We start from the raw sequence: 25499 nt of genomic DNA, 5'->3' as shown, positions 1-25499 counted from the left end.
TTGTAACAGCCCGGACGTGATCCCCGGCACTGTTACCGCTCACGGCCCAGGGCTATCCCTCGCCTGGCCTCTTGCCACCTCGGGCTTTCCACTGGCGTCGTGAGCAGCTCTTAACATCCCTTCACCCTCATGGGTTCCAGGCAGGATTTGTCCCCTTGGGTTCTCGTCAAACGCATCCTTCCCCAAGTGGATTTGGCCCAAATTTCCCTTGGGAAATTAGGTCGCCTCCCCCACTGCTCGAACCCTTGACCTCCCACTTTAAGGGAATAGTCTGGTGAGAGTGAGTACCAATTGTTCCATTGGAACAATTGGTACTCACTCTCACCAGACTAAGCAGTGGGGGAGGCGACCTAATTTCCCAAGGGAAATTTGGGCCAAATCCACTTGGGGAAGGATGCGTTTGACGAGAACCCAAGGGGACAAATCCTGCCTGGAACCCGTGAGGGTGAAGGGATGTTAAGAGCTACTCACGACGCCAGTGGAAAGCCCGAGGTGGCAAGAGGCCAGGCGAGGGATAGCCCTGGGCCGTGAGCGGTAACAGTGCCGGAGATCACGTCCGGGCTGTTACATGAATTATAAAGTTGAGCATGTTCATACATCATGAATGCCATGTGATGAATTAGGTTGTTTGCATTAGAATTCACGAATATGTTGCATTGCATTTATGATGTTGATGTGGATTGGTCATTGAATGATCCTTTAGTCCTCATATGGTATGATGATGCTACGGCATGAGATGGTATGGAAGTCCAGGTTGTACCCATTCTACGTCCCTGGCACATTGGTATGTATGATATGCTATGTTAAGAGAAAGACCGGTTGTACCCATTCTACGTCCCGACACTTTGGAAATGTAGATGACTATTGGTGATAATACCATCCGAGATGTGATTAGTTGTGATGTGTTGCATTACATAATGGCATGAGATTTAAATATTGTTTTCTATTATTCTGCTCACTGGGCTCTTGTAGCTCACCCCTTTTCCCTAATCCCCTAGGATTGCAGGTACGGGCTAGACAGAGAAGTCAAGAAGAGTAAAGTCTTATGTTTGTAATAGTTAGAAAGTGGACATGATAAATTGTAAGATGATGTATAATTGAATAGTTATGTTACGTATAATGATATTGAGGATTAGAAGTTGTGCTTGACCCTATAGATGTTGTAATCCCTTTTTATTACATGATCCTAGATGTTTATTGATGACTATGTTAGCCAACTCAACACATGTTATGCCACCCATTGGGGGCATTGATGAGATCCCACAGAGGGGTCAAGATATGATTATGTATATGTTCAGTGCATGCACAGGTTGAGTTTGGCGTATGATGGAATGTATGAAAGAAAAGTTTTTAATTTTTATGTATGTTCTTGATCATGTATGGGATTAGACAGGTTTCCAGGATGTATGTTTGGCTTGCTACGGGTCCCGGCGGTCTTAAGTCGACCCGGATCCTAGCGCCGGTAGCGGTCCGATTTTCGGGTCGTTACATCTTCTCTCCATCTTTCGCGTCTCTCTCTCACAGCCATCACTCGCGTCTCTCTCTCATAGCCATTGCTCGCGAGACTCTTTTCACTGTAAGTTTTATGAACTTAGCTTGTAAGTTTAGCTTGTAAGTTTCAGTGTTTCACAGACGTCTCTCTCACAGGTTGTAGAACAAAACCTGAATCGTCATCTCGTTGGACTGTGTAAGGAGATACAGACAAATCTATCATGCATCCGAGAAGAAGCACAGATTCACAGAAGGTGATTCACAACACTCTGAATACTCAATAGCATCATTTACTTGACCAAATTTTGGACAAATAGGGATAACTTGTTTATTGGATAAAAATGATCATATATGTTGAAGTAATTGGTTACTTTTTCTCAAGGAAATAATGGAAAATAAATATACATTTGCTGAGTTGAGAGAGCAGTAAATCCTTATTGATCATTCTGTAGTGTGAATAATTGTTTTTATTTATATGAGGATCCTTTCACTGATTTTAACCTTTTTCCCTCAAAGAATAATTTCTTAACTGCTCTAGTAAAGATATATGGTTGGTTGTTAGTGAATTATATGAAGTATATAGACATAATATAGAGTGTGGACTACTTATTATTATATTTTGATGTTGTTTGAATTATTTTATAATTTAACTATTATATTTGATTAAGTATATTTTGTTGATTAATTTGGATTTTATGATTAATAGATTGGATTTTATGATTAATTAAATATATTAGATTTAAATCAATTCTTATTAGGACCAAATTATAGTATAATTCAATGAAATTAGAGAAAAAGCTCAAAAATCGATTTCAAATCGAATCGAACCGAACCGGTTCGGTTCAATTCAATTCATTTTCTATCTTATTTAGTTTGGTTCGATCTACAATTTAAAACAATTCGATTAAATTGATTTTGATCGGTTTGATTAATACCGAACCGAACCGACCGATGCACACCCCTCTATATATCTCTACATGTCATCATGGAAGATAGGCTTGATCATAGTCTGATTCAAAAACAAACTGACCTAATTTAGAATTAAAATTAAAATTGAAATTGAAATTATATTTAATATATCGTTACAAATTATTAAATATTATATTTTTAATTTTAATATCTTAAATTTGAACAATCGAGTTAACCGCAATACCTAGTTTATCAATTTCGGCTTAATTATTTATCCATTTCATAAAATTAATTTGGTGGATAGATGTCTTTTTTGGGGAGAAATTAGTGAATATAGTCAACTTTGTTAGGGATGGCAATGTTGAAACCAATTGGAATCCTGTGCTCAGGCTGATTAAAAGATGAAAACAGCATTATAGCCCTAATTAAATTTTGTGAATTTAGAAGCAATTGCCTAATTCAGCTAAATTGAATGTGTCTTTTTGGCATAAAGTTGCTGCCTTTAGCTTTCATGAAAGGTAGGGAATATTTGTGTACAACTACACGTACATGCCATATGCAACTTGCCTAAATTTGGTTCTATTATTATTTTTATTTTTCATATTCTTAGTAATTTAATAATAAAATCCATATTTTTAAAAGGCGACACTGAGATATTACAAAAAATATATTTTTTTTAAATATAAATTTTAAATTCAAACTCTGACTATGAAATATTTTTAAAAAATATTATTTGCAAGATTTTCTATTTGTTTAATAATTTATTTTTTAATAAATTATTAATATTCAAAATTCTATTAATTCGATTAATTTAAATTAACGTTAAACCGATTCATTAAAATTAAATATTTTTTTTCAAGATTTTAAAAATATTTTTTATTCAAAATTTAAACTCAACGGTATCATATGCTCCATCTCTTAAAAGTTATTTATTCTAAAAATTTAGAAAAGAAGAAGCTATGAGATAGACCGCCTCATGTCTCCATGTGAAAACTTTGTTTTTTTATTTTTATTTTTATTTAATATCTTTATGCAACTCCAATAAAGGCACCAATTTGCTTTTCCAATGACTACACACATCCAAAGGCATGAGTCGCCAAAAGGCACAAAACATTTTAAAAATGCTTGGACCTTACTTAAGAAGCAAGTGTGACAGCACTTTGAAGATCAAAAGGACATTGAAATCAATCTTCAAAGTCTTTGATAAATTAGATGTCTGCCTCTTTCCCATTATTGAGGACAAGGAACCCATTTCTGTATTCTCAACAGCACAAATAATAATAGAAGCACAGTAAAAGAAATGAGACTAATCAAGAAGCCATGGTGAGGAAGCATTCATCCATATGGTGAGGGTCAAGAATGAAGATTTTCTGAAAAATTTTGTATGGGTCACCAAATAAGAGACAAACCACAGTAAAGGTACCAATAATTGTTCCATTTTGGCATGTGAAATAATAATTATTAACTTAAAAAACAATTAATTTCAGAAGTTTTTTGCATTAAGCAACCAAATTAGAAAGATTCCTACTCATCACCTTTTAATTTAGTGAGTACAAAATATGTGCAAAATGAGTTGCAGCGTGTACGGCAAGCCATTCTAGCATCTTCGTCTTCTGCTAAGTGTTATTTTAAACAAACAATTTAAAATAATCCCACAAAACATGCCCTAAATTGCTCAATCTTCTTTCCCTTCTCACAGGTTGCTCCAGAAATGGCTTCAAACTCATATAACTAAGATCATTTGTTCTGCAAATCACACACACAAAAAAAAAGAAAAAAAGAAAAGAAAAAAAATCCCATCCAGTCTAGCAAATATTTAACTTCATCAATTTAATTATACTTGAAAATATACCAATGCCTGCCACAGAATCTTGTAGCTATCACATGGCCAAGGCACCAGTCCTAAAGGAAATTGACTGAAGGCTGTGAAACTTTGACACCCACATCCTTTCCATGATAAGCAACATGACTTCACTCTGATGACGAGTAATCATATAACCAAAATAATTCACCAAAAAAGAACAGTCAACTTCATATATGACATGCACCAAAGTCAACTATCAAAGTATCAATTACAATGTAACAACTTCTGCCTGGTATTCCTGTAAAAGAATAAGTGTAAACAGTATTTTGTGGGATTTCTCCACATAATTCATTATTTCTTTTCTGCTAAAAGATGAGGAGAAAAAAAAAGCAGCAAAACTCCTACTTTTCTGCTTGTACAGTGAATTTTGCTACTGAAAATCTAGAGGGATTGGACCACTTACAAATAAAACCTGGTAAATATCCACCAAAAATCTGTATCGTCCACATTCCACCTCAGTAAATGCTGCACACAGTACACCGCAGCAAACTCACCAATCACAAAATCAACCTCAGTACCAGATATGCAAGTGAGGCTGCTTGGTCATGCTCCTTTTACCAAGTACAATACAAAAGCTTGCTCTCCACATTCTACCTGTAAGTGTCATTCAATTTTGAGTACCATTATAATGGTGTCCCTGTCTTCCATCAGTCCCTTGTGACTTGATGCATGTCTTCTTCAGAATGTTTGCTGTCTGTTGTTGTGCTACCATGTACTTCAACTACCTCCTGAGTGTTAAAGAAATGAATCAGGATGATCTTTGATTATTTATGACAACACTGTATACTTTCCATATCAAACACTCAAAAATATATATGAAACAAATTCCAATATTGAATAATGCCATCTCTAGAAGTAAAGAGGAAAAAGACCAGGGTTCACAAATGACTGGTGAGTTGTGACTTGGAGGTCCATTTAATCAGCAGCTAAGGTCTCAATGTGATTATGTGTTCAACCAGATGCCACCAATATTGACAGATAACTCGCATATAAATCATTTCCTTGCAGTTTCCATGCCCGTAGTGAAGAAAATAGACCTTTATCGTCGTGATTCATAAATTTCTAACTATCTAATTTCTAGTTGTGAAATTAAGAGTCCAGACATCAAAGACGAAAATAAAGTTGCTATACGAAACATGATATCTACTAGCTACACACACAAAGTAATTTGAAAATTCCAGTATTGCCTTTCTCGACCTCACCATGCACTTTGCATGTCCATGGACTAATCTAAATTTATGCATAACTTCAGGAGGAAGAATTTTCCAGCTAGCTCTCACTTTTTCTGTTCAGTCAAATCAACAGAACTACCGAGAACTATGAACAATGAAAAAGAATTATGTATTGCACAAAGCAAGACAACAAATGAATTCAGAGTGCAGTCACTTTTTTCCTGAAGGTTATCAAATAATTACGAGTAAACCAGTCCTAGATCATAAAGCATTGTTACAATTTTACCTGTTGTTTATTTTCATAGGCCTGATGTTCACTGATTCCAGAGGCCTCAAGATCAGAAACTTCACCTTTTTCCGTGCTAAACATGGACGTCGTCTTCTCATCTTTCTTAAGGTTCTGCCCAGATAAATCACCATTTACAACTCCAATGGTAGAGGAATTGCTAATGCTGTTTGCAGACTTCTCCGATACATCAGTAACAGCCAAACTCACCCCATTTTCCCTCTCAGATGCATATCCAGGACTACCATTTGGTAGTGGATTTATTTTTGCAGCAGCCTCTTCCGCTTTTCTCTTCTCTTCTTCTCTTTGTTGTCTTCTTTTGGCCTCTTGCTCCTTTAGCTGTTTAAATCTGAATGAATAGACAAATTTAGACCAAAAACAACCATGATGGTGGAAAACAAGACACAGATTCGCAAAACTGAGAAACCTTTCACCAGGACGTAGCCCTTCTGGTGTCAACTTCTCAACTTGTTCAGCCTTATATTTTGTCGAATCCAATTCAGGGACTGATTTCTGAACCGAAAGTTGATCTTCTGGGATCACAGGATTCTTTGCACCCCCTAACTTCTGAAGCCACACCTGTTGTGCTGTGCTCAATATGTTATTTGTGAACCTGCACAATATCACACACAAGTTCTAGAAAAATATAGGGAGAAATATGGTGGAAAACAGGTTTTATGAGAATGGCTGAAAACAAAATCCTAAAGGAAATTTCACAGTGATCATAAAATTGAAAGGCTCAACGTCTGCTCACCAATAAAGGCTCAGACCAGAGGGAACTGAAAGAGAAAAATAACCAATCATTAGTGGCAAGAGCTTTGTTACCGCTTGAGAACTCTTCATATTTGGATCATTACTCTGCAAATGGCAAACACTTATTACAGTCTGAAAAAGTAACGGATACTGGAAGCAAAGTTAATGAAAAATAGAAAGTCAAAAGCTGGCAAAATTATATGATTTCTATTTCTCCCTGAAAACTCATTCCAAACCCAGGCTTTAGCTCACAGGTCGGGTAAGCATTAATTTCCTCACAGAGCAACCCTAACTTGGGAGATGACTGACCTGTGATGATTGCATGATTTGAACAGAAATGTATTGTGAAACTACCAGCAACACAGGCAAGACAAGATATGCCAAGGTATCAGACCACCCAAGAGGCGGATGTCCATCCTGCGAGGGAGAAAAAGCAAACCACCTAGAATAAGTTCCATCATTCCGGGACAAGAACAATCAGGTATGATAACTCTACTACAATTATTTACTATATCTGAAAGACAAAAAAAATGCCTAAGAAAAGGGGAAAAAAAACTCTGCGGACTGCAATACTTGACTAAACTACACAACTACATTTAAGAGAACAAGATAAGACATTTTTTAATTATGGTTCAACTAACTCTTATCTTAATATATAAAAAGCAACAAGATGCTTGACTGGAGTATGATATCCACCAAGTTATGACACACTTTTCCACCAAAAGGGTCCAGAATTTGTACAAAGGCACTCACAACAAAAGGGAACAGCCAAGAAATGCCACTGCCATTTTGACGAGCAGCAATTGTAGTTGGACCAGCAAGGGAGGGTATCCAAAAGAAGCCTTCAGTAAGAAGTCCCTTCATATCAGACATGGAGATTAATTTAGAAAAGGAAAAAAAAAACCCAGAAGCAACAAGAAAATTAATAAACTCGGGGTCTTACTTCATCCGCTACATTTGAAAGGGCTCTATATAGTCCAATCCATACTGGTATTGTCGCTAGAGTAGGTAGGCACCCTGGCAACAGCAGTAAAAAGAAATTAAAGCGATTGGCAACTTAGAATAGCAAGGAAAGAAAAGTTCATTCCACATCAAAAGGTAAAGAAAATCTCTTTAAACAAAACTGGTAATCAACAGTTATAATCTAGATAAATTGTAGCACATGAATAGATAAAATCATTAATCCTTAAAATTCGCTCTTTTTATAATTGTCCCAAAAGAACATTACAATCAGATGCCACAAACACATTGGAAAAGGTTCAAAGATAAAGCCCTGGAAAGAAACAATAGTATCTTGTAAGCAGGCACAAGCGAAAGTCTCAAGTTTAGAAACTTTGAACCAAGTCTTAGAAACTTTCATTGTACAACTAAACCAATAACCTGAAGCTGATGATTTGTGCATAGAAGGTTGCTTAACTTCACAGAAGAGAGGAATCATGACAGATACCAATACGATGTTTAGAAATACTTGATGTTTTCAGCAATCTATCAGTATTTGTAAACATATCAATGGTTATCCAGAATCAAAGAAAATCAACCAAAGCATAGATGAAATCCCAAAAACTTACAATTATCGTTCAGAGATTGTATCAAATCTATAATAGCTAAGCAATAGAAGTACCTGCAAACGGGTTTATGCCGGCTAGTTTATACAATCTGGCTGTCTCAAGTTGAATTCTCTCCTGCCAGTAAAAACAAGTAATAAACGTGGTAAATAAATAGGAAGAAGCCATAAAGCTACAGAACTTACATTAGTTTGTACTGTGGCAGACAGTAAGTGACATATAATTCAGCATCAAGAACAAACATTCACCTGATCTCCAGCATATCGTTGCTGAATAGCCTTTATCTGAGGCTGCAGGGATCGCATTGCCATTGTAGATTCTACCTGCCACAAAACAAATTTACAAACATGTACAAAATTCTTCACACGAACTCAAATAAGAGCTTCAGTATTGACACAAACCTGCTTCTTAGTCAAAGGGAAAGTCGCAGCCTTAACAAGAACAGTTAGGAGTATAATTGCGAACCCATAAGCATAAGGAACATGCAGAGTAGATAACCCATCTTTTAAAACCTGAAGTGGAATTGAAATACACAGCCATTTTTTAAGTACAAATTCCTTGACCCAATAAAATTACATAAAAAAGTGAAACTGAAAGAACACACCTTTAGAACACTTTCCATATAATAGGTGATACCAGAAAGCCAATCACTGTTCTGTTTGGTTGTAGTTGTAACATTATCCGAATTCGAGACAGCTGCATCGGCAATCGTATAAAGAACACTCTCAGCTCTGCTAAACAAATCCTTAACCAAGCCGTCGGCAGCGCCATCTGGGTCCGGAAAAAGACCGGGTTTGAACCCAAAACGAGCGACGCAGACCGACCCACGAAGAAACGGTTTGTGGGTAGAGAAGGAACTGAATTGAGCAAGGTTTGAGGTTCTGCTTCGGTCCGGGAAAGGGGAGAGGACGAGGTTGGGTAACGAAGAAGACAGATAAGTGGACATTTGAGGTACTTATGGAGACCGAGAATTTAGGTTGCTATGTTCGGTGTTGCAGAGGTTGTTGGAGCAGAGCGAGCGGGTGTCGTTTGCTTTGTGCAAGCGAAGAGAGCGAGAGAAGAAATTTCAGAGGAGACGTGGGCTTCCAGCTCTGGGAGTTTGAGATATTTTAAAAAAATATTATATTTTTCAAATGTATTAATTAGAGGATATTAAAATTATAAAATTAAAATTAATATCATTATTAATTATAAAAAATTAATAATTAAGTTAATATTCTTAAATAATATAATAAAAATGTGCATTTTCAACAATAACTGCAATAAAAATATCAACTATCAAGCAGAAAAAAAAAAAAAGAGCCCAGATACCTGGGCTTCTGATGTGCAAAGTAAAGCAGGAAAGGGCTGGAAGACCCTCCGAATGCCTGGGAGGCCAATAGGCAGCCCAGCTTTACAATCCATTTTGCATTAAGCCACGGAGAAGTAGAGGAGAGCTATGGACCTTTATTAGCATTAATTCTTGGTTGTATCTCCACACTACTGGATTAGGTTTAAATTTGATTAGGTTTAAATCAAAGGATTATGGTCTCTAAATGAAAATAAATTCAGTTGAAAGAAAGTGATAAGAAATTGAAATGTGAGGTCCATATGTTTCCATTTCCACACTATGGATAAGAGAAGTATCTAGAAATCACAATTCTATTGGACCATGTTTCCTTGAGTTGGCTTTACTATCTTGTCCTGGCAGAGAGCTCATTTGTTGTCTACCATTGCCTAGATCATCACCCGAGAAAACTAGAGAGCTAGCTTCCCCTAACAACACCAAGAATCATCAATCAATGGCAACAGCTATGGCTACAATGGCAATGTTAAACGCCAAGTGCTTGAGCATCAACTCAACCAAAAACATCAACCAAAACAAGCCATCTACAAAACCCATTTCTCTTCTCTCCATGCAAGACCTCCCCAAAGGTTTAACAATCTCAAGGCCAACTAACAACACAGCTCTTGCAAGTACTGCAATAGCAGGAGCCATCTTTTCTACTTTGAGCTCATGTGATCCAGCCTTGGCTGCCCAACAAATAGCAGAAATAGCTGCAGAAGGAGACAACCGTGGCTTAGCACTTTTGCTTCCCATAATACCAGCCATAGGTTGGGTACTGTTCAACATCCTGCAACCAGCACTTAACCAATTGAACCGCATGAGGGAGACCAAGGGGGTGATAATTGGACTTGGGCTCGGTGGGTTGGCTGCAACAGGGTTGATGGCGGCCTCAGAGGCATCAGCAAGTGAAATTGCTATGATTGCTGATGCAACAAATGACAACAGGGGTCAACTGCTGTTGTTTGTGGTTGCTCCTGCTATTCTGTGGGTGCTGTATAATATTCTACAGCCAGCTTTGAACCAACTCAACAGGATGAGGTCTGAGTAGTGAGATTGTTATATATACATGTGCATGTGGGTGGTGGAGGTGTAATGGCAGAAAAATTTTACTTGTAATTGCACCTTATATTAATGAAAATCTCTTGGATTTTTTTCCTGGTTTCCTTTCCTCCTGTCTAATTTTGATCTTTCAAGTGTAGTTAGTTCTTAATTAATTGTTTATTATCTAGCCTCAAGTTTATTGCAGACTCTCTCTGTGTGTGTAGATATTCTATTACCATCTTCAAGTTTCTCTAACTCTAGGAAGAGGATGATGCTAGGTTGGATAGAAATGAATTAATTCACAGTTAATTAGTTGGAGTCATTTCAACGGCTATACACAACAATATAATAATATTATAATTAACCCATGTAATAAAAAAAAAATTATTCACAAGTTTATTTCGATATTCAGTATATTTTAGTAAATATGAGAAATTTCAGATTCTACTCTCCCAATCCTAATCCTCAATTTCCAATTAAAAAAAACTGTATTTTTTCTCGTTAATATTTTTTCTCTATTTTCCTCTGGTTTTTAATCTAAACTCCAAGCAAAACTTGATTTATTAACATAATCAATAATAAAAGCATTTGATGATTAGTCACATGCGTCTCTCCTAACAACCTAACAAAATTATCAAAGGAAAAAAAATAATTTCTTAATTTGCATGCCAACCATAGTTAGAACAATAACAACTAAGCATGAATTCTACCAACTACTCTCTCTATTCATACTTTAATTCATTTAAAACAACCAAAATTGATGCATATTATAGGTAAAATTAGCAACTAATTAATCATTAATTAATAATTTAATTGCTTATAATTATAACTTCAATGGCGACTCTTCATGATTGAATCAACTAGGCAAATATATAAAGATGGTCCACCACAAAAATTTATCCCTCACCTACATTGAATCATTATTGCCAAGAGTAGTAGCCGTCCAAACTAAGCCATATATACTTTGCAACCATCGATTCTTTCATTTCATAACCCATTTACTCCTCCATTACCCTACCACATGTCACTCCTTCATTGGCTCAACTCTCCCTCCCTCCATCTCTTTCATGCAACCAGCACATAACCTGAACAAGACGGAAAACAATTCTCCAGGGAGGAGGGGAAAGGAAAATGTTTTTTAACAGAGAAAGTTTTAGTTTTTAGTTTGTAGATAGATGGCTAGATACATGCAAAACATGAAACAGAAACCTCATATACTCAAATACTTTCTTCTCTTCCTTTTCCTTTCCTTTCCTCTCTTTCTCTTCTTCTTCATTCTAAAAACAACCACCAACCCACCACCGCAAAACCCTCCCTCTGCCATCAAGGACCTCAGAATCCGACCAGGATACACCTCCTATGATTCCTACATACAGCATCAACTCAACAAGACCCTTAATCCTAAACTACGAAAAATATGGACGACCAGAGATTGGGACCGTAAAATCCAAGTCTTTGCGAGTTTCTTTCAATATTTTAAGCAAAGAAACCTCCTTTCCAATGATTCCAAGGCGTTGTGTATTGGTGCCAGGGTTGGCCAGGAGGTGAAGGCTCTTAGACGTATCGGCGTTGCTGACTCCGTTGGTATTGACTTGGTGCCCTTCCCGCCGCTGGTGATAAAGGGTGATTTCCATCACCAGCCGTTCGATGATGAGACTTTTGATTTTGAGTTCTCTAATGTGTTCGATCATGCGTTGTATCCGGACAAGTTCGTTGCCGAGATTGAACGGACGTTGAAGCCCGGTGGAATATGCGTGCTACACGTGGCTATTTCTAGACGAGCTGATAAGTACTCGGCGAATGATTTGTACAATACAAAGCCGTTGTTGGAGATGTTCAAGAACTCGGAGGTTGTTCATGTCCGGAAAGTTGACGGCTTCGGATTGGACACAGAGATGGTTTTTCGAAAGAAGAAGATGAAAGAGAAGGAGAAGGTGATCCAACGGTCCTGATTTTATTTTTTTGTTTTTTTCCCACAATATTTCTTTTTTCTTTCTTTCATACATCCGCACTTTCTTCTTCTTTTTTCCTTCTGCATTACTCTAGACTTGTGTATTGGTTTGTTCATATTTACTCTAGACTTTCGTATTTTAAAGTTTTTTTAAAGAAAAAAAAGTAAGTAAATAAAACTTCATATGTAAAATTATTGATATTTTAAATTAAAAAAATACATATTTTCAGTCTTAAAAATTTAAAATATTTATCTTATTTTATTAATAATATCTCAAGTTAAACACTTAAAATTGTCTTAAATATATAATTTTTAATTTTAATATAACACAAAAATAACATTTATAGTATAAACCCTGTAATTATAATATAATATATAAAGGAACAATGAAATAATATTTTAATATCAAGTTGATACAATCAAAATTATAAATTATGGAAAGAAATTCTTATTTAAGATACTAATAAAAGGAAAAGAACAAGTAATAAAATTCTAAAAGATATATAGTTGTCACAATCCTCATAATTTTTTTTAATTTAAAAATTATAGTAAAAAAAGTAGCCTTGTGTATATAAATGATTAAATATTCCATCTTTATTTGAGTAGAAAATTGTTTGATTATGGGAAAAAAGATGTGATCCCTTGTCATACTTTTGACTTTTTTGATGTCACCAATTGCTTAAATAAGTGCAGATTAATTGTAGGAGTTGATGAAGCCACAGTAAGAGCAACTTGATGCAAAATACCAATATCAGGTGGAACTCATCATTGGCTCATTAGAATAATATGCCAAATTATGATTGCAATATAAATTATGAAAAATTATTATAGAAATCAATAAAAATTTTTATATTATACGAACTAAATAATAATTATATAATGTAAATTATTATTTTAATACATTCAATGAATCACAAATTTTAATGTGAAAAATTATAAAATATAATTTTATATTTTTATAAAAAAATATTAATTAATAATTATATTTTATTTAATACATCAATCTATCTTTCTTAATTATTATTGAAAATTATTATTATTTGCTAACGCCAAATACTATATTGACTTTAAGTAATTTTAAAGTGAAAATGAGTGAAAGAATAATGTTTTTTTTTTTACCTTCCCCTAAATTTATATGCAAAAGAATTTAATACTATTAAGTTGAATATCTATATCAATATTTATATAAAATTAATTAAATGTATTTAATAAATGTATAAATTTAAATGTAAATTATTAATTTAACAATTATTACATCCATTTTCGGAATAATAGCATAATTTTTTTTTATAAGAAAAGGTTAATCTTGATATCATGTACCCAATTCAAATAGTCAATATCAAAGAAATAAGCATCCAAAAACTCAGGTTGTTTCGATGTCCTTTACAATGCTTCTAATCTCACAAACAAGGTGAAAAAAGAAGAAAAGAAAACATCATTCAATTGCCTGATGCCTCACTGTCTCGGCCAAAAATAATTCCAGGAACACGGCGGAGGTCTCTGCAGACCACCACTTAAAAAACAAAACTCCTGGAGGACATAGACATGATAATATGGCAGGGCCATTAAGGGTTTGGTTGACTATCAGGGACAAAATCAACAGGCTGGCTTTCTGTGTCCTCAGCTTGTGATTGAGAAGCTGTAAGCTTCGCCTTCTTGTATCTGCTTGAACTTCTAAGAATCGTGTCCAAGGTCATGCCAGAAGAGCTGCTTAAATGAAAGGCAGAGGATAAAGTTAAAGAGTGCTCATATGAAAAGAAGTATACATATTCAATTTCTTTATAAAGACATCAATTTGTAAACTTGCTTTCTAATGTTTTGAATTGGAAGTGAATTATACTTGAATGATCGATGCTTTAAATCCATCACTAATAATGATGTGAGGAACTTACAATTGTTTTGTGAATGCTTTTCCACCTCCCTCTCTTTTCCAGCTGTGAAATCCTGTGGCAAATTTCAATTAAAAGGAATAAATGAGAAAACAATCATCCATTATATGCTCACTCATTCCAAAACAATTTGATCCGACAACAAAATGCACTCAACCATAATGAGAAGTAATAAATCCACAAGGCACATATTAGATACCATTTTGTGATGAGTTAAAATCTGTATTGCTTTCTCCATCTGAGTAGTCAGAAGACAATGAATTGTCTGATGGAGTTCTAGTACCGGCATCTGAATTATCAGATTCGTTCATAGAAGACTCATTACTGTCGTCATTAAATATTGAACCTGAAGCTCCTATTAAGCTTTTCTTATGTTGCGAGTTGTTCACAACTTCCCCAGTATTAATTCTGGACGTTCTTTTACCATCCATATGATTGTGATTCTCACGTGATTGAAGACCATTAACTCTTGTATTTAGAAAAACTCTGCTTTTAGAATTTTCCAAGCTAGAATTTGGTGTAGCCCTTTTACTCTTTGCATGAGCACTGGTGACAGAAGGCTTGGCAGCATTAGGTATTCTAGCTTCTTCAGGAACAGAATCAAACTTGTCAGAGGTGCTACATGGTAGAGCTTTTGCTACACTCCTAGAAGCATTCAAAGGTTCCTCGTTCGGTTGAAGCACGACATTTTCGGACTTCGTATTTGACACTGAACTCAGAAGCTCTCCAGTACTAGAGTTGTCACCTTGAGTGTTCACTCCAACTGCATGGTTCTCATTTAACCTCTGCGAACTGTGCATGTCAGGTGAAGGACCATGATAATGTGCATCATGCTTACTTTTGTCCACCTTAACTTTCATCTTACCATCTACTCTCCTTGTTTCAGTCGCTTTATCAACAAGAACCTCAGCAGAATCACCATTCTTGTGGCTATTTTGGCTAGGCAAAAAATAATCATTAAAGTCAATCCCGTTACTTTCACAGGAAACTTCCTTAGCATCAGTATTTCCCTTTGTATGGCCACTATCAGAGGGATTCACATGGACAACAGCTTTGACACAACTTCCCTCACGATTTCTTTCCAGTCTATGTGGTTTAACTTGGGAAGATTGAGGGCTGTGAGGATCATTGTCAAATGTAATTTCTTTTTCACCCTCCAAATTTGATCCATGTAATTGAATTGTGGAATCTGCATTCGCCAATTTAGCTTGTTTCATCACCTCAGCTACCTCTCCTATGTTATCAGCTGGTGCAGGTTTATCACCAACATTCTCATTTACTTTTTCAGATTCTGCAGACTTCTTTTTATATGAACTCCGCTTCTTCCTAGTTGTCTTTCTTGATGTCCCATCCATAAGTTGAGAGTCCACTTGGCCTTTTCTAATCTGTTGCACTGATTCCACCACATTTTGGATTACATTATCAATTTCCTTATCAGTAGCCAAAAAAGAAGTACTAATTGTGTCCATTCCTGATACTTCTTTCCTATCCTCTGGATTTATATTGATTTCCTGCATATTAACATTAGCACCAAAGTGATCTCCATTGTCAGCTTTATGAGGCGCAATTGATACTTCTTTCCTGTCCTTCGGAGATATATCACTTTCCTGCTTATTAATATTGTCACCAGAGTGATCTCCATCAGCAGCTTTATGAGGCTTAGTTGGAGATGTGCCAATATCAGAACCTTTAACCTGTTCTGTAACAGATGTGGATGGTGTTCCACTCAATGTGTCCTTTGCTTTTTTGGTCTTCTTTCTTTTCTTCGATGATTTTGAAGGACCTACAGTTTCAATATTTCTGTCTTTCACACTGCCAGCTGCTCTGTTGCTTCCATCAAATTCTACAAAAGATCACAAGAATGTCAGCCACAGATGTTTTCTCAACATACTTCGTTTCTTTGAGATCACTGGGGAAAGGAAAGAAGAAAACACTGAAATAAGAAGTGAAAAGCTGAACAAATGCGCACATGCATACAATCCACAGCCCTCACCTTGGGAAGAAAGTGTTGTGTTTGCTTCTTGGAGAGGATTCCCATCCTTTTCTGTCAGAGAGACTCCACCATGCTCAGAAATTAATGGACTCTGGATGTGTTGTCCACTGAAAAATTCTGCTTTAAATTCTTCACACAAATCCCTCAGATCCCCACGATTTTCTTCCCCAACATTTGTCCCAGAAGGAGCAGCAATTTTTTGATTAAGAGTATTTGATGATTTCTTTTTCTTTTTCCTCTTCTCATTGGTTGGATCTACTGATTGCAAATGGACAACCTCAGGAGTGTCAGTAGAAGAACCATCTAAACGGGCATTTATATTTTTCATTTTGTCAAACAGAAATTGCTGAGAGACTGTGGGATTCTCCAACATCTTTTTATTAGAATCAGAGATTAGAGTTTGATCATCTTTCAGTAAATCTTCACCTTTTTTTCCCTCTTCATTTTTACGCTTTTTCTTAGCTGCTGGCTTTGATTGTGAAGCATCTTCCACTAATTTAAAACATTGCACATCATTGCAATTTCTCCTTGATTTATCATAAATGCTTCCGTCATGTCTCCCTAGCATTCTAGTCTCCTCACTCAAAACAGTTGTCCCCTGCATTATAGAATCCATCCCCCTATTGGCATCAGAATATGAAACCATGCTTGGCTCCTCAATACTATTCTTGTTTCTTGTTCCAACTGTATTTTCCAGAAAACTTTGTGGCACCACTGTCTCTGGCTGTGATTCATTTTTACCAGATTCGGGTAATGAAATATCCTCCTTTAAAGCCAGGTCATATATAGGATGCTTACTTTTGCTTTTACCTTTAGGTTTTTTCTTTGCATGATGTCCAGTTTCTAAAGCACCTTCTAGCAGTAAGCTCCCCGGCACATCTTCAATACCAGTCCTGGAGCTGGTTTTGCTGCCTCCGATTGGTGTTTTCTGAATTTCATTTTCATTATCACATTGATCAACTTTCTCCAATGTATGAGAATCTGACCCATTGTTGATGTCCACAGATTTAGCTATGCCATGATTGTCACCCATCTGTTCAACTCTTATCTCCAAATCCTTTCTAGCATCTTCCCCATTCCCAGCAACATCCAAAATCAACCTGGCAGCAACAGGGATTTCCAGATGCTGTTTATCAATAACACTGGACAACTTTCTAGGATAACCATCATGAAGAAGATTAACCCCATGAACAGAACCGTTGCAAGAGATACCATAGCAAACAACCATGTTGTTACAATCCGGAATAAGAAAATGCTGATTGTTATCATGCTTGTTTACACTAGACGCGGCAACACTAATGAACCAAGTTTTATTAATCCCATGAAAAGCACTTTTCACCAACATAGAATCAGATAAATGATAATAGCACCCTCTCCGCTTCACCTGATGTTTAGAAAATATATATAAAAAAATTATAAAAATAATATATATGAACCCAGTCAAGCACAATCGCTAAGCGCAACAAAAGTCTAATTACCTTTAAAGCTAGGATTTGAATATCTCCAATTTGAGGAAAGCACTGGGCATGTTGAAGCATTATCTTCTCTGCAAGTTAAAAAGCATAAACACATCATCGATATAATAAACTTGGAAATATTTACGGTATTTGCTTAGGCATTGTACTGGAAGTAATACAGAAAATTTCTATACGAAGTGAAGCTTTATGAGATGTTCAATGGGCTAAAATTTCAAAATATCATGGGAATAGAAAGGATGATTGATTACGCTTGAGATCGGAAACAGTGTCGGTGCTGGAGACGATCATGGCCAAGTGAGTGTCGAGGTCGGTGTCTATGAACACGGTGTGGTACGTCGTATCATCGGAGTTGGTGGCTGAGCTTGGTTTCACCATTGATATGAATGGGATCATCACTGAGTGTATGGTGAAAGAAAGATTAGTGTCAGGGTTTTTTAGGTTTAGCGTATAGCGTGCAGTTTGTGTAGCTGCGGAGATGTTCTGCGGTTATCTTTCTTCACATTCCCATGGCGGCTAGACGGTAAGGGGGAAGAGAAACTCAACTAAATTAAATTAAATTCCAGACGACATCGGATTGGAACGACTGCTTTTGCAACGTGAGTTGCAATTCTACCTGAGATTAAAGGTAAATTACTTTTTAGTCCATGTATTTGTCATTATTATTATTTCATCCTTTTTATTTGAAAAGATGAACTAATTTTTAGAGAAAATAATTTGTGGAATATTTAAATTTTCCCTTTTATTTTTAATTCATTTATTTATTAATACTTTTAAGAAAAATTGTACTTCTCTTTGCTTGCTTAATTAATGAAGTGTATTCATTTTGCTAAATATTTTACACTAGACCATGGCCGAATAAATTGATCCGCAAGACAGTGATTGCCAAAAGCATTCAGTGCACAATACAAGCAAACAAATATGAAGCTTCTCAATCAATACGAGGCCTGCAGAAGAGCATGATACTTCCGGTTTCAACTAAAGACTTGTAGCTGTTCTAAATTGCATGAACAATGATGGAGACATGTAAAATGCATGAATTTCAGGTTGTTCTAATAGTATTTTGATATTAAAGATTGAACTCTTCAATTTACGCACTGTTCATGCTTTACATAAGCTCAGCATGTCTTACGCAGGTGGAGTTCTTGGAGGAATAGTGGATTTCACACTGCTTGAACCATGTTCTTGAGAAAACCAATGGACCCCATGAAAAATGAAGTTCAAGAATAAGCATGTTAATGTTCAAGGCAAATGCCAATCAGAAAATGTTGTTTTCGGTGAAAAATGCCAAAAGAAAATGTAAGAATGATGATGGAAGAAAAGATTGAATTCCATGTGTTCAAAACCACAAAGTGAACAACATATAATGACCAGCTAGGCTGACTCCATTAATACAAAGGAGTACTGTTTATTCCTTCTTCCTAGAATCCTTCAGCTGCCCTTTCTTTCGAATCCCAAGGCAATAGCGGAGTCGCCATCCATCAACAATGGATTCTGGCAATGCACATAGCAAACCCCAAAGAAGAGAATGAGGCCAGTACGGTGTGCAACGAGGTTCATAGCCTATCCAACGCAGACCTGCCCGGGCATAACCATCTGTTGACGGAACGAAGAAGGAAGATCTCCTAATGGATGCCATCTTTGTTGCCACATATAGTGGAACCTGGATCAAGAAATTGTTTGGTTGATTAGACCAGCACAGAGCAAAGGAAATTGAATTCATCTTGTTCACTGTAGCAGCGAACATCATCTACTTAACGTTTAATAACACAAATAACTCAGTACACACTACACTCATGAAAACCACATTTAGGAGTGGAAATTAAACGTTCTAAATATTTACAGATATCAACAGACTAAAATTAAGACACTAAACCTTCGCCTCTATCAGTTAACACAAAAACAAAGACTTGTGTGCATAGGCAGGAAAGGCAACATCAATTATCTATATTTTTGGCCTTCCCATCGCACAATGCATTTCAGCTATGCCTAACTATATCATTCACACTAAGCAGTTGATAAAAAGGGAATAATCATGGGTACAAGAAAGATATACGAAGAGGAGAAGAAAAACAAAGATGACATCCATTGATAAAATAACACAGGAAATATTTATTATATATAGCATAAGGAGCTCATTATGATGTCAATGGACTTTCAGAATATGGTGCATTAACATCTACAAAGTATTTGGTAGTAGGGCAATGCTAACAAACTAACACTTAAAAGGAAAACTGAAACACGGTTAATTCATGGGTAAACGAAGTTATTCCTTTTTGTAGTCTCCTATATAGATCTAAGAAAGAATAACCACTGGAATTAGGAAATCCCATCACTAGAATCATGTTTGACATGTAAATTATTACCTCGGATAAAAGAAATGAATAAAATCAATCTGAATTTCTAATAAGAAAACTGGTCTAGAATAGACCAACTTTCCATTCTTATTGGAAGAAACATAGATTAAGCTAAAACAGAAAAGGCAAAGTATCTGCCTTGTTTCTACCAACCCAAATTTCAAGTGGTTAATAGTTTTTTCAGAGGTTAATCTTGAATAAAGACAGGAACTACAGATCAGTTAAAATATCAGAAGAATGAGCAGAGTACCTATATACCTTTCCTTATCTATTGTTACCCAAATATGCATTTTTAATAAATTTCCTCATGTTAAAAAAAAAGCATATTCTAATATTCATTCTCATTTGATATGAGCCAACCAAAAGGAAATTGAAACACAATTTAAGTCATGAATGGATGAAGGCATTATTTCTGTAGTCACTTATATTGATCTACGAGCAATACAAAAAACCAATAAAACTCAATCTGAAATTCTTACAAGCAAATCAGGTTTTGATTAGACCTATTTTGCTTCCTCTCTGAAGATACATATGTTGCGCAAAAACAGGGCAAGTCACAGTATCTGCTCTGTTTATGCAACTTTTTACAGATTTCCCATGTGAATAGCAAATATGCAAATTCATTCTCATATAGATATAAGCTACAAATTTACACAGAACACCTCATCAATTCTAAAGAATTTTCAGAAAATAATAACCATATAAGCATTATCCAAAACTTGAATCTAGCAAATTACTTGGAACAAAGAAACAGTACCTGACACTGCACATCGATCCCACTTTTCTTGTATTCAACATAAAGGCACCTTGAGAATTGATCTATGTACCTGAAAACATACAAAAAGAAAACTAACTTAGACCATTAAATAAACTCAACATTAACCGATTCAAATCTCTAGTTAAGGATTTAAATCACTGAGAAACAGAAAAGTAAATGCTTACGCTTTGGTGGCCGCATAAACAGCATAAAGAGGATCAGAAGGAATGACAATTGCTGCACCAGAACCGATATTAACTATAGCACCTTTCTTCCTCTTCAACATCCCAGGCAAAACAGCTTGTGTAACTTTGGTAGTGCCTTCTACGTTCACCTTAATCAAGTTCTTCAACAAGTCATCATCCACTTCATGGAAAAATCTCGCATATGGATATGAAACCCCAACGTTATTAATCAAGACACCAACATCCAATCCTTCAATTGTCTCCTGAATTTTCTTAACACCCTCGTCGATATCCCCACTGAAATCAACAACAACGTTCTTGATTTGGACCTTACCATATTTGGACTGAATAGAATCCGAAACATCCTTGAGCTTATCAGGATTTCGACCAACCAAAACCAGATTGAGACCCTTTCGAGCCAATTGAAAAGCGAACCCTTTCCCAATACCGTCAGTAGGTCCGGTTACAAGAGCCCATGATCCATACTTCTTCAGATTCTTAGCGGGTCTAAGGAAATTGACATAAACCCAATTAAGGAAAGCGAAGAAGCATTTCAGAACTGATAAAGAACCCACAGTGAATAGCACAAGAATCCAGGAAGGTTGACCCTTGAGCTTATCGAGAAAATAAAGCTCCATTTCTAGAGAATAAGCGTTTCCTTGAATCTAAAACGAAAAGGGAGAGATCTGAGAAGTGGGTTTTTCTCCTGAGAAAGTGTATTAAATTCCTATATAGGGTTTTAAAGCTAAGAGTGGTATGAGTGAGATTGGAGTACGCGGAGATGAGCTAACAAGGAAAACAGAGGATGAGTGAAACAGAGAAGTAGGGTTAGGCAGAAACAGTTGAGAGCGCGAGATATATTAAGATTTGAAATGGGAAGAAGAACGGTGGCGAAGTAGATGAGCTGAAAACCACCACATTTAACTGCTAATAATGACGGCCATAACAGAAAATCAGTTCAGACCTCCACCTCCCCTTTCCACCTCATTGCTGCTCTGCCTCTGGGTAATTAACTATGATAATTTATATAAAATTTTCAAGTCTTTAATTATTAATTTATTGTAATTATACTCTATTTTAAAAATAATTTAATTTAAAAATTAAAATAATTAAATTTAAATACTTTTAAATTATATAGTTAATTAAAATTTAAAAATTATTTACATATATATAACTAATATTTAAAAAAATAACCCACAACATTATACTTACTTTAATTTAAATTTAATTAAAATTATTTTAAAAATCAATTATAATTATAAAAAAATTATAATTATAAAATGAAGAGGGAGGTATACACTTATGTCAACTGTTAATGATTGATATAAGGATATGCAAAAATTGCAAAAATTTGCATTGGTCTCTTGGAGCAAGTATAGTAGGAAAAAGTAAAATATGAACTATAATTTTTTTTAAAATACTTAAAAATTATTATATATATATGAAAAGGAGATTTGTTTTATTACTTGAATAATCTATCCTATTTTAAAAATTTATTTCAATTTATTCATTTAAATCTAATTCCACATTTATTTTACTTTTAATAAGTAATATTCAAGAATAAATGAAAAATAATTTTAAGATGGAGTTGGATAGGGAGAGAATATTCACAAAAGGAATAAAAGGAAAAAAATGATGAAAGTAGAATAAACATCTTTATTGTTTTTAAATTAATAAATAATAATACATTATTATTATGTGGTCATTCAATTAAAATAATAAAAATTATATAATTTTTTTAAAAAATATATTAAAAATATAAATTTTTATTATTATTTTACGATATAAATTTATATAGACTTAATATAAATGAATATTTCCCTTAATTGATCAAAATTCTTATGAGGAATGAAGTGGTGAGTTTTCACATAGGTAGGTTAGGTGACCTTCCAGTTCTTTACTAATAAAGGTGACCTAATTTCAATTGACACAAATCTTTTCTTGTTACTTTGGCTTTGCAAATATAGGCAGACCAAACAGACAAGAAAGCTTAAATGGGAATTGTAAGGTCATCAATATGCTGAAACAAAGACATGAACCTCAAACCTCCATTACCAAGTGGCAAGCAAATGGCCAACAAGATAAGATTGGAGAAAAACAGATAGGCCTTGGGCTTTATTTAGATGTACTTCAATTTCATGTAGATCTAATTCAAACAAGAAATTTTCATTCAAGAAATGATGTTCCTCTTCGGCGAATACCGATTGAGAGACGCCAAGAATCGAGAAGGGAGTCGGGAAGGAGACGGCAGAAGAACCATTGGATGGAGTGAGGCCAGTAGGGGGTGCAACGTTCTTCATACCCAATTTTGTGAATAGCGGCTTCTGCGTAGCCTTCTGCCGATGGTATAAACAGTGATGAATTCTTTATAGACGCTACTTTTGATGTCATTTCTGTTGCAACATACAGTGGCACCTATAAAAAAATTAATTAGTAAATTAAAAAATTAAATTAAATAATAAATTTCTTTAATTATAATTAATAAAAAAAATATTGGTAACATTTCTTTTTAGAAATAACATGTAAATACCTGACACTGCACATCAATCCCACAGCTTTTGTATTCCACGTACAAACATCTTGATAATTGGTGAACATAACTGCATCACATGTATGTAAATTCAGTCTCCATGTATAAATTTAAACGTAAAAACTTAATTGTGAACAAATTATTTAATAAAAAATAAAAATTATTGTAATAAAAGGGAATAACCCTAATAGTAAATACTCAATAAATACGTTCCTGCAAAATATCAGCAGTTCTATCCACGAGACTAGCCATAGATGATAAGGTCTGACCGTCATGGACGGTATTCATTAAGGAAAAGTAACATTTGCACTTGGGGTAGGTTGGTTTTGTACTACTTGGCCTTTACACATCCATCCACCTTTTCTTTAAATTAATTACTGTCATATAATTTTATTATTTTTACACTAAAATCTATAATTTAATTTATATTAATATTTATATAATTAATAAATAATAGTAATTTTTTAATATTAATAAAAATATTAATATAATAATAAAATATAATCATTAATTAATATTTTTTAAAAAATACATAAAAAATTATCATATAATTATTTTTTTCATTTTAAAAATATTATATAATTTTACTTATTTTTATTTTTAAATTTATATTTATTTTATATTAAAATAATATCTCATCGTATACTGTGTTAGAAATATATTTTATATTAAAGTAATATCTCATCGTATACTGCGTTAGAAATTATCACCACCGCATAACGATATATTATTTTTAATATAAATTAAATAATAAAATATCAATAAAATTATATCATATTTTTTTCCTTTTTCTTTAAATTTATGAATGCAACATTATAGTAATCTTGATTAATTAATTAATTAATTAATTTTTAATTCCCAGAAATTTATATTATTCACTGATAATACAGTAACCATCAGATCTAGAGACTAATCATGTAAGCAAAAAATGGTGTAATTGGAAAAAAAAAAAAAAAAAAAAAAAGAGTTAGGGTTCATTCATTGTTTCTTACGCTTTTGTAGCAGCATAGCTGGTGAAGAGAGGATGTGAAGGAACAACAATGGCAGCTCCTGAACCAATATTAACAATAGCACCTCTTTTTCTTCTGAGCATCTCTGGCAAAACTGCTCTAGTAACCCTAGTGGTGCCCTCCAAATTTACTCGAACAATCCCCATCCAAATTTGCTCATCCACTTCATGGAAGAATCTAGCTTCAGGATATGTGACACCCACATTGTTTATCAGAACACCCACATCAAGCCCTTTAATGGCGTCTTTTATAAGATGAATCCCACTTACAATTTCCCCGGAAAAATCAAACACCACAGTCTTGATCTTGGTTTCAGGGAACTCTGCTTGGATTTCAGATGAGACGGTTTTGAGTTTGCTGGGGTTTCTGCTCACTAGTATTAGGTTTAGGCCTTGTTTGACTAGTTGATAAGCAAAGGCTTTGCCTATACCGTCTGTGGCTCCGGTGATGAGAGCCCAAGAGCCATATTTTTCACTCAGATTCTTTGGTGGTCTGAGCAATGTTGCATAAACCCAGTTGAGAAATGAGAGGGAGAGATTGAGGAGGGAGAGAAAGCCAAGAGATGAGATTAGAAGAAGCCACAAGGGTTGGGCTGCAAGGTGGTTGATGCATGCTGAAGGCATTTTCTTAGAATCTGAACAGTGTGGGTATATTTTACTTTGAACTTAAAAAGGCACATATTCACCGCCAAGCACCGTTAAAATAATTGGTTCCACCCTATAAATGAAGTAAATACTCACTAAAAATTTTATTTTTTAGTGAATGGATCTAAATATCAGTTATCGATTTACACTTTCTAATGCTAATTAATTAGTCATACAATAAAAATATGGGATTAGCAATATTTTTAGAAATATATATACCCATTTAGATGATATATAGGGAGAGCACAATGCATGCAATTTGTAAACGTTTCATCATTAACATAAACATCAAAAATTTAT

General features: G+C 34.9%; 6 protein-coding genes across 7 annotated transcripts; 2 read left to right on the top strand and 4 right to left on the bottom strand.

The window, feature by feature from the left end:
• Window positions 1–4407: 4407 nt before the first annotated feature.
• On the bottom strand, window positions 4408–9131 carry LOC110627927 (ALBINO3-like protein 1, chloroplastic). 2 transcript variants are annotated; one of them, XM_021774330.1, is made up of 12 exons: window positions 8645–9131; window positions 8442–8552; window positions 8289–8363; window positions 8097–8157; window positions 7419–7492; window positions 7229–7333; window positions 6785–6892; window positions 6477–6580; window positions 6150–6335; window positions 5933–6071; window positions 5723–5836; window positions 4408–4992 (listed from the first exon to the last, which is right to left on the bottom strand). In XM_021774330.1, the coding sequence occupies exons 1-12, from the start codon at window positions 8984–8986 to the stop codon at window positions 4912–4914; spliced, it is 1500 nt and encodes a 499-aa protein (XP_021630022.1). In that variant the 5' UTR covers window positions 8987–9131; the 3' UTR covers window positions 4408–4911. The 2 variants fall into 2 exon arrangements, with proteins under 2 accessions (XP_021630022.1, XP_021630021.1); XM_021774329.1 differs by having other exon boundaries at window positions 5723–6071.
• A 560-nt stretch (window positions 9132–9691) lies between these two features.
• Window positions 9692–10530, top strand: LOC110627928 (photosystem II core complex proteins psbY, chloroplastic). Its single transcript, XM_021774331.2, has one exon. The coding sequence runs from the start codon at window positions 9822–9824 to the stop codon at window positions 10413–10415; it is 594 nt and encodes a 197-aa protein (XP_021630023.1). The 5' UTR covers window positions 9692–9821; the 3' UTR covers window positions 10416–10530.
• Window positions 10531–11390: 860 nt separating this feature from the next.
• Window positions 11391–12496, top strand: LOC110628727. Its single transcript, XM_021775523.2, has one exon. It carries the CDS (start codon window positions 11584–11586, stop codon window positions 12358–12360), a length of 777 nt encoding a protein of 258 aa, XP_021631215.1. The 5' UTR covers window positions 11391–11583; the 3' UTR covers window positions 12361–12496.
• A 1178-nt stretch (window positions 12497–13674) lies between these two features.
• On the bottom strand, window positions 13675–18778 carry LOC110628856. Its single transcript, XM_021775677.2, has 6 exons — window positions 17968–18778; window positions 17720–17787; window positions 16242–17625; window positions 14448–16091; window positions 14252–14303; window positions 13675–14066 (listed from the first exon to the last, which is right to left on the bottom strand). The coding sequence occupies exons 1-6, from the start codon at window positions 18110–18112 to the stop codon at window positions 13925–13927; spliced, it is 3435 nt and encodes a 1144-aa protein (XP_021631369.1). The 5' UTR covers window positions 18113–18778; the 3' UTR covers window positions 13675–13924.
• A 152-nt stretch (window positions 18779–18930) lies between these two features.
• Window positions 18931–22021, bottom strand: LOC110628684 (very-long-chain 3-oxoacyl-CoA reductase 1). Its single transcript, XM_021775476.2, has 3 exons — window positions 21016–22021; window positions 20831–20900; window positions 18931–19379 (listed from the first exon to the last, which is right to left on the bottom strand). Exons 1-3 carry the CDS (start codon window positions 21651–21653, stop codon window positions 19125–19127), a joined length of 963 nt encoding a protein of 320 aa, XP_021631168.1. The 5' UTR covers window positions 21654–22021; the 3' UTR covers window positions 18931–19124.
• A 960-nt stretch (window positions 22022–22981) lies between these two features.
• On the bottom strand, window positions 22982–25367 carry LOC110628343 (very-long-chain 3-oxoacyl-CoA reductase-like protein At1g24470). The gene is made up of 3 exons (XM_021774971.2): window positions 24538–25367; window positions 23546–23615; window positions 22982–23430 (listed from the first exon to the last, which is right to left on the bottom strand). Exons 1-3 carry the CDS (start codon window positions 25176–25178, stop codon window positions 23182–23184), a joined length of 960 nt encoding a protein of 319 aa, XP_021630663.1. The 5' UTR covers window positions 25179–25367; the 3' UTR covers window positions 22982–23181.
• Between the last annotated feature and the right edge of the window lie 132 nt (window positions 25368–25499).

The sequence above is a fragment of the Manihot esculenta genome, chromosome 12 (assembly GCF_001659605.2).
Source record: "Manihot esculenta cultivar AM560-2 chromosome 12, M.esculenta_v8, whole genome shotgun sequence".
In the NCBI taxonomy this organism is placed as follows: Eukaryota; Viridiplantae; Streptophyta; class Magnoliopsida; order Malpighiales; family Euphorbiaceae; genus Manihot; species Manihot esculenta.
The sequence above is the reverse complement of the archived record's forward strand: the minus strand, read 5'-3'. Positions and strand labels throughout refer to the sequence as shown.

Bases quoted from the DNA above. Each gene is read 5' to 3' on its own strand.
- LOC110627927 (XM_021774329.1), bottom strand. From the start codon at position 8,986: ATGTCCACTTATCTGTCTTCTTCGTTACCCAACCTCGTCCTCTCCCCT. The intron at 6,581-6,784 runs GTCAGTCATCTC...TGCCATTTGCAG, and splicing joins AAATCATGCAATCATCACAG to AGTAATGATCCAAATATGAA. The intron at 4,993-5,722 runs GTAAAATTGTAA...TTTAACACTCAG, and splicing joins CCTATGAAAATAAACAACAG to GAGGTAGTTGAAGTACATGG.
- LOC110627928 (XM_021774331.2), top strand. From the start codon at position 9,822: ATGGCAACAGCTATGGCTACAATGGCAATGTTAAACGCCAAGTGCTTG.
- LOC110628727 (XM_021775523.2), top strand. From the start codon at position 11,584: ATGGCTAGATACATGCAAAACATGAAACAGAAACCTCATATACTCAAA.
- LOC110628856 (XM_021775677.2), bottom strand. From the start codon at position 18,112: ATGATCCCATTCATATCAATGGTGAAACCAAGCTCAGCCACCAACTCC. The intron at 14,304-14,447 runs GTATCTAATATG...AATTTGCCACAG, and splicing joins TTTTAACTCATCACAAAATG to GATTTCACAGCTGGAAAAGA. The intron at 14,067-14,251 runs GTAAGTTCCTCA...TCATTTAAGCAG, and splicing joins AAAGCATTCACAAAACAATT to CTCTTCTGGCATGACCTTGG.
- LOC110628684 (XM_021775476.2), bottom strand. From the start codon at position 21,653: ATGGAGCTTTATTTTCTCGATAAGCTCAAGGGTCAACCTTCCTGGATT. The intron at 20,901-21,015 runs GTAAGCATTTAC...GTATGTTTTCAG, and splicing joins GTTTATGCGGCCACCAAAGC to GTACATAGATCAATTCTCAA. The intron at 19,380-20,830 runs GTACTGTTTCTT...TTCTTGATCCAG, and splicing joins GGATCGATGTGCAGTGTCAG to GTTCCACTATATGTGGCAAC.
- LOC110628343 (XM_021774971.2), bottom strand. From the start codon at position 25,178: ATGCCTTCAGCATGCATCAACCACCTTGCAGCCCAACCCTTGTGGCTT. The intron at 23,616-24,537 runs GTAAGAAACAAT...CATGTGATGCAG, and splicing joins AGCTATGCTGCTACAAAAGC to TTATGTTCACCAATTATCAA. The intron at 23,431-23,545 runs GTATTTACATGT...ATTTTTTTATAG, and splicing joins GGATTGATGTGCAGTGTCAG to GTGCCACTGTATGTTGCAAC.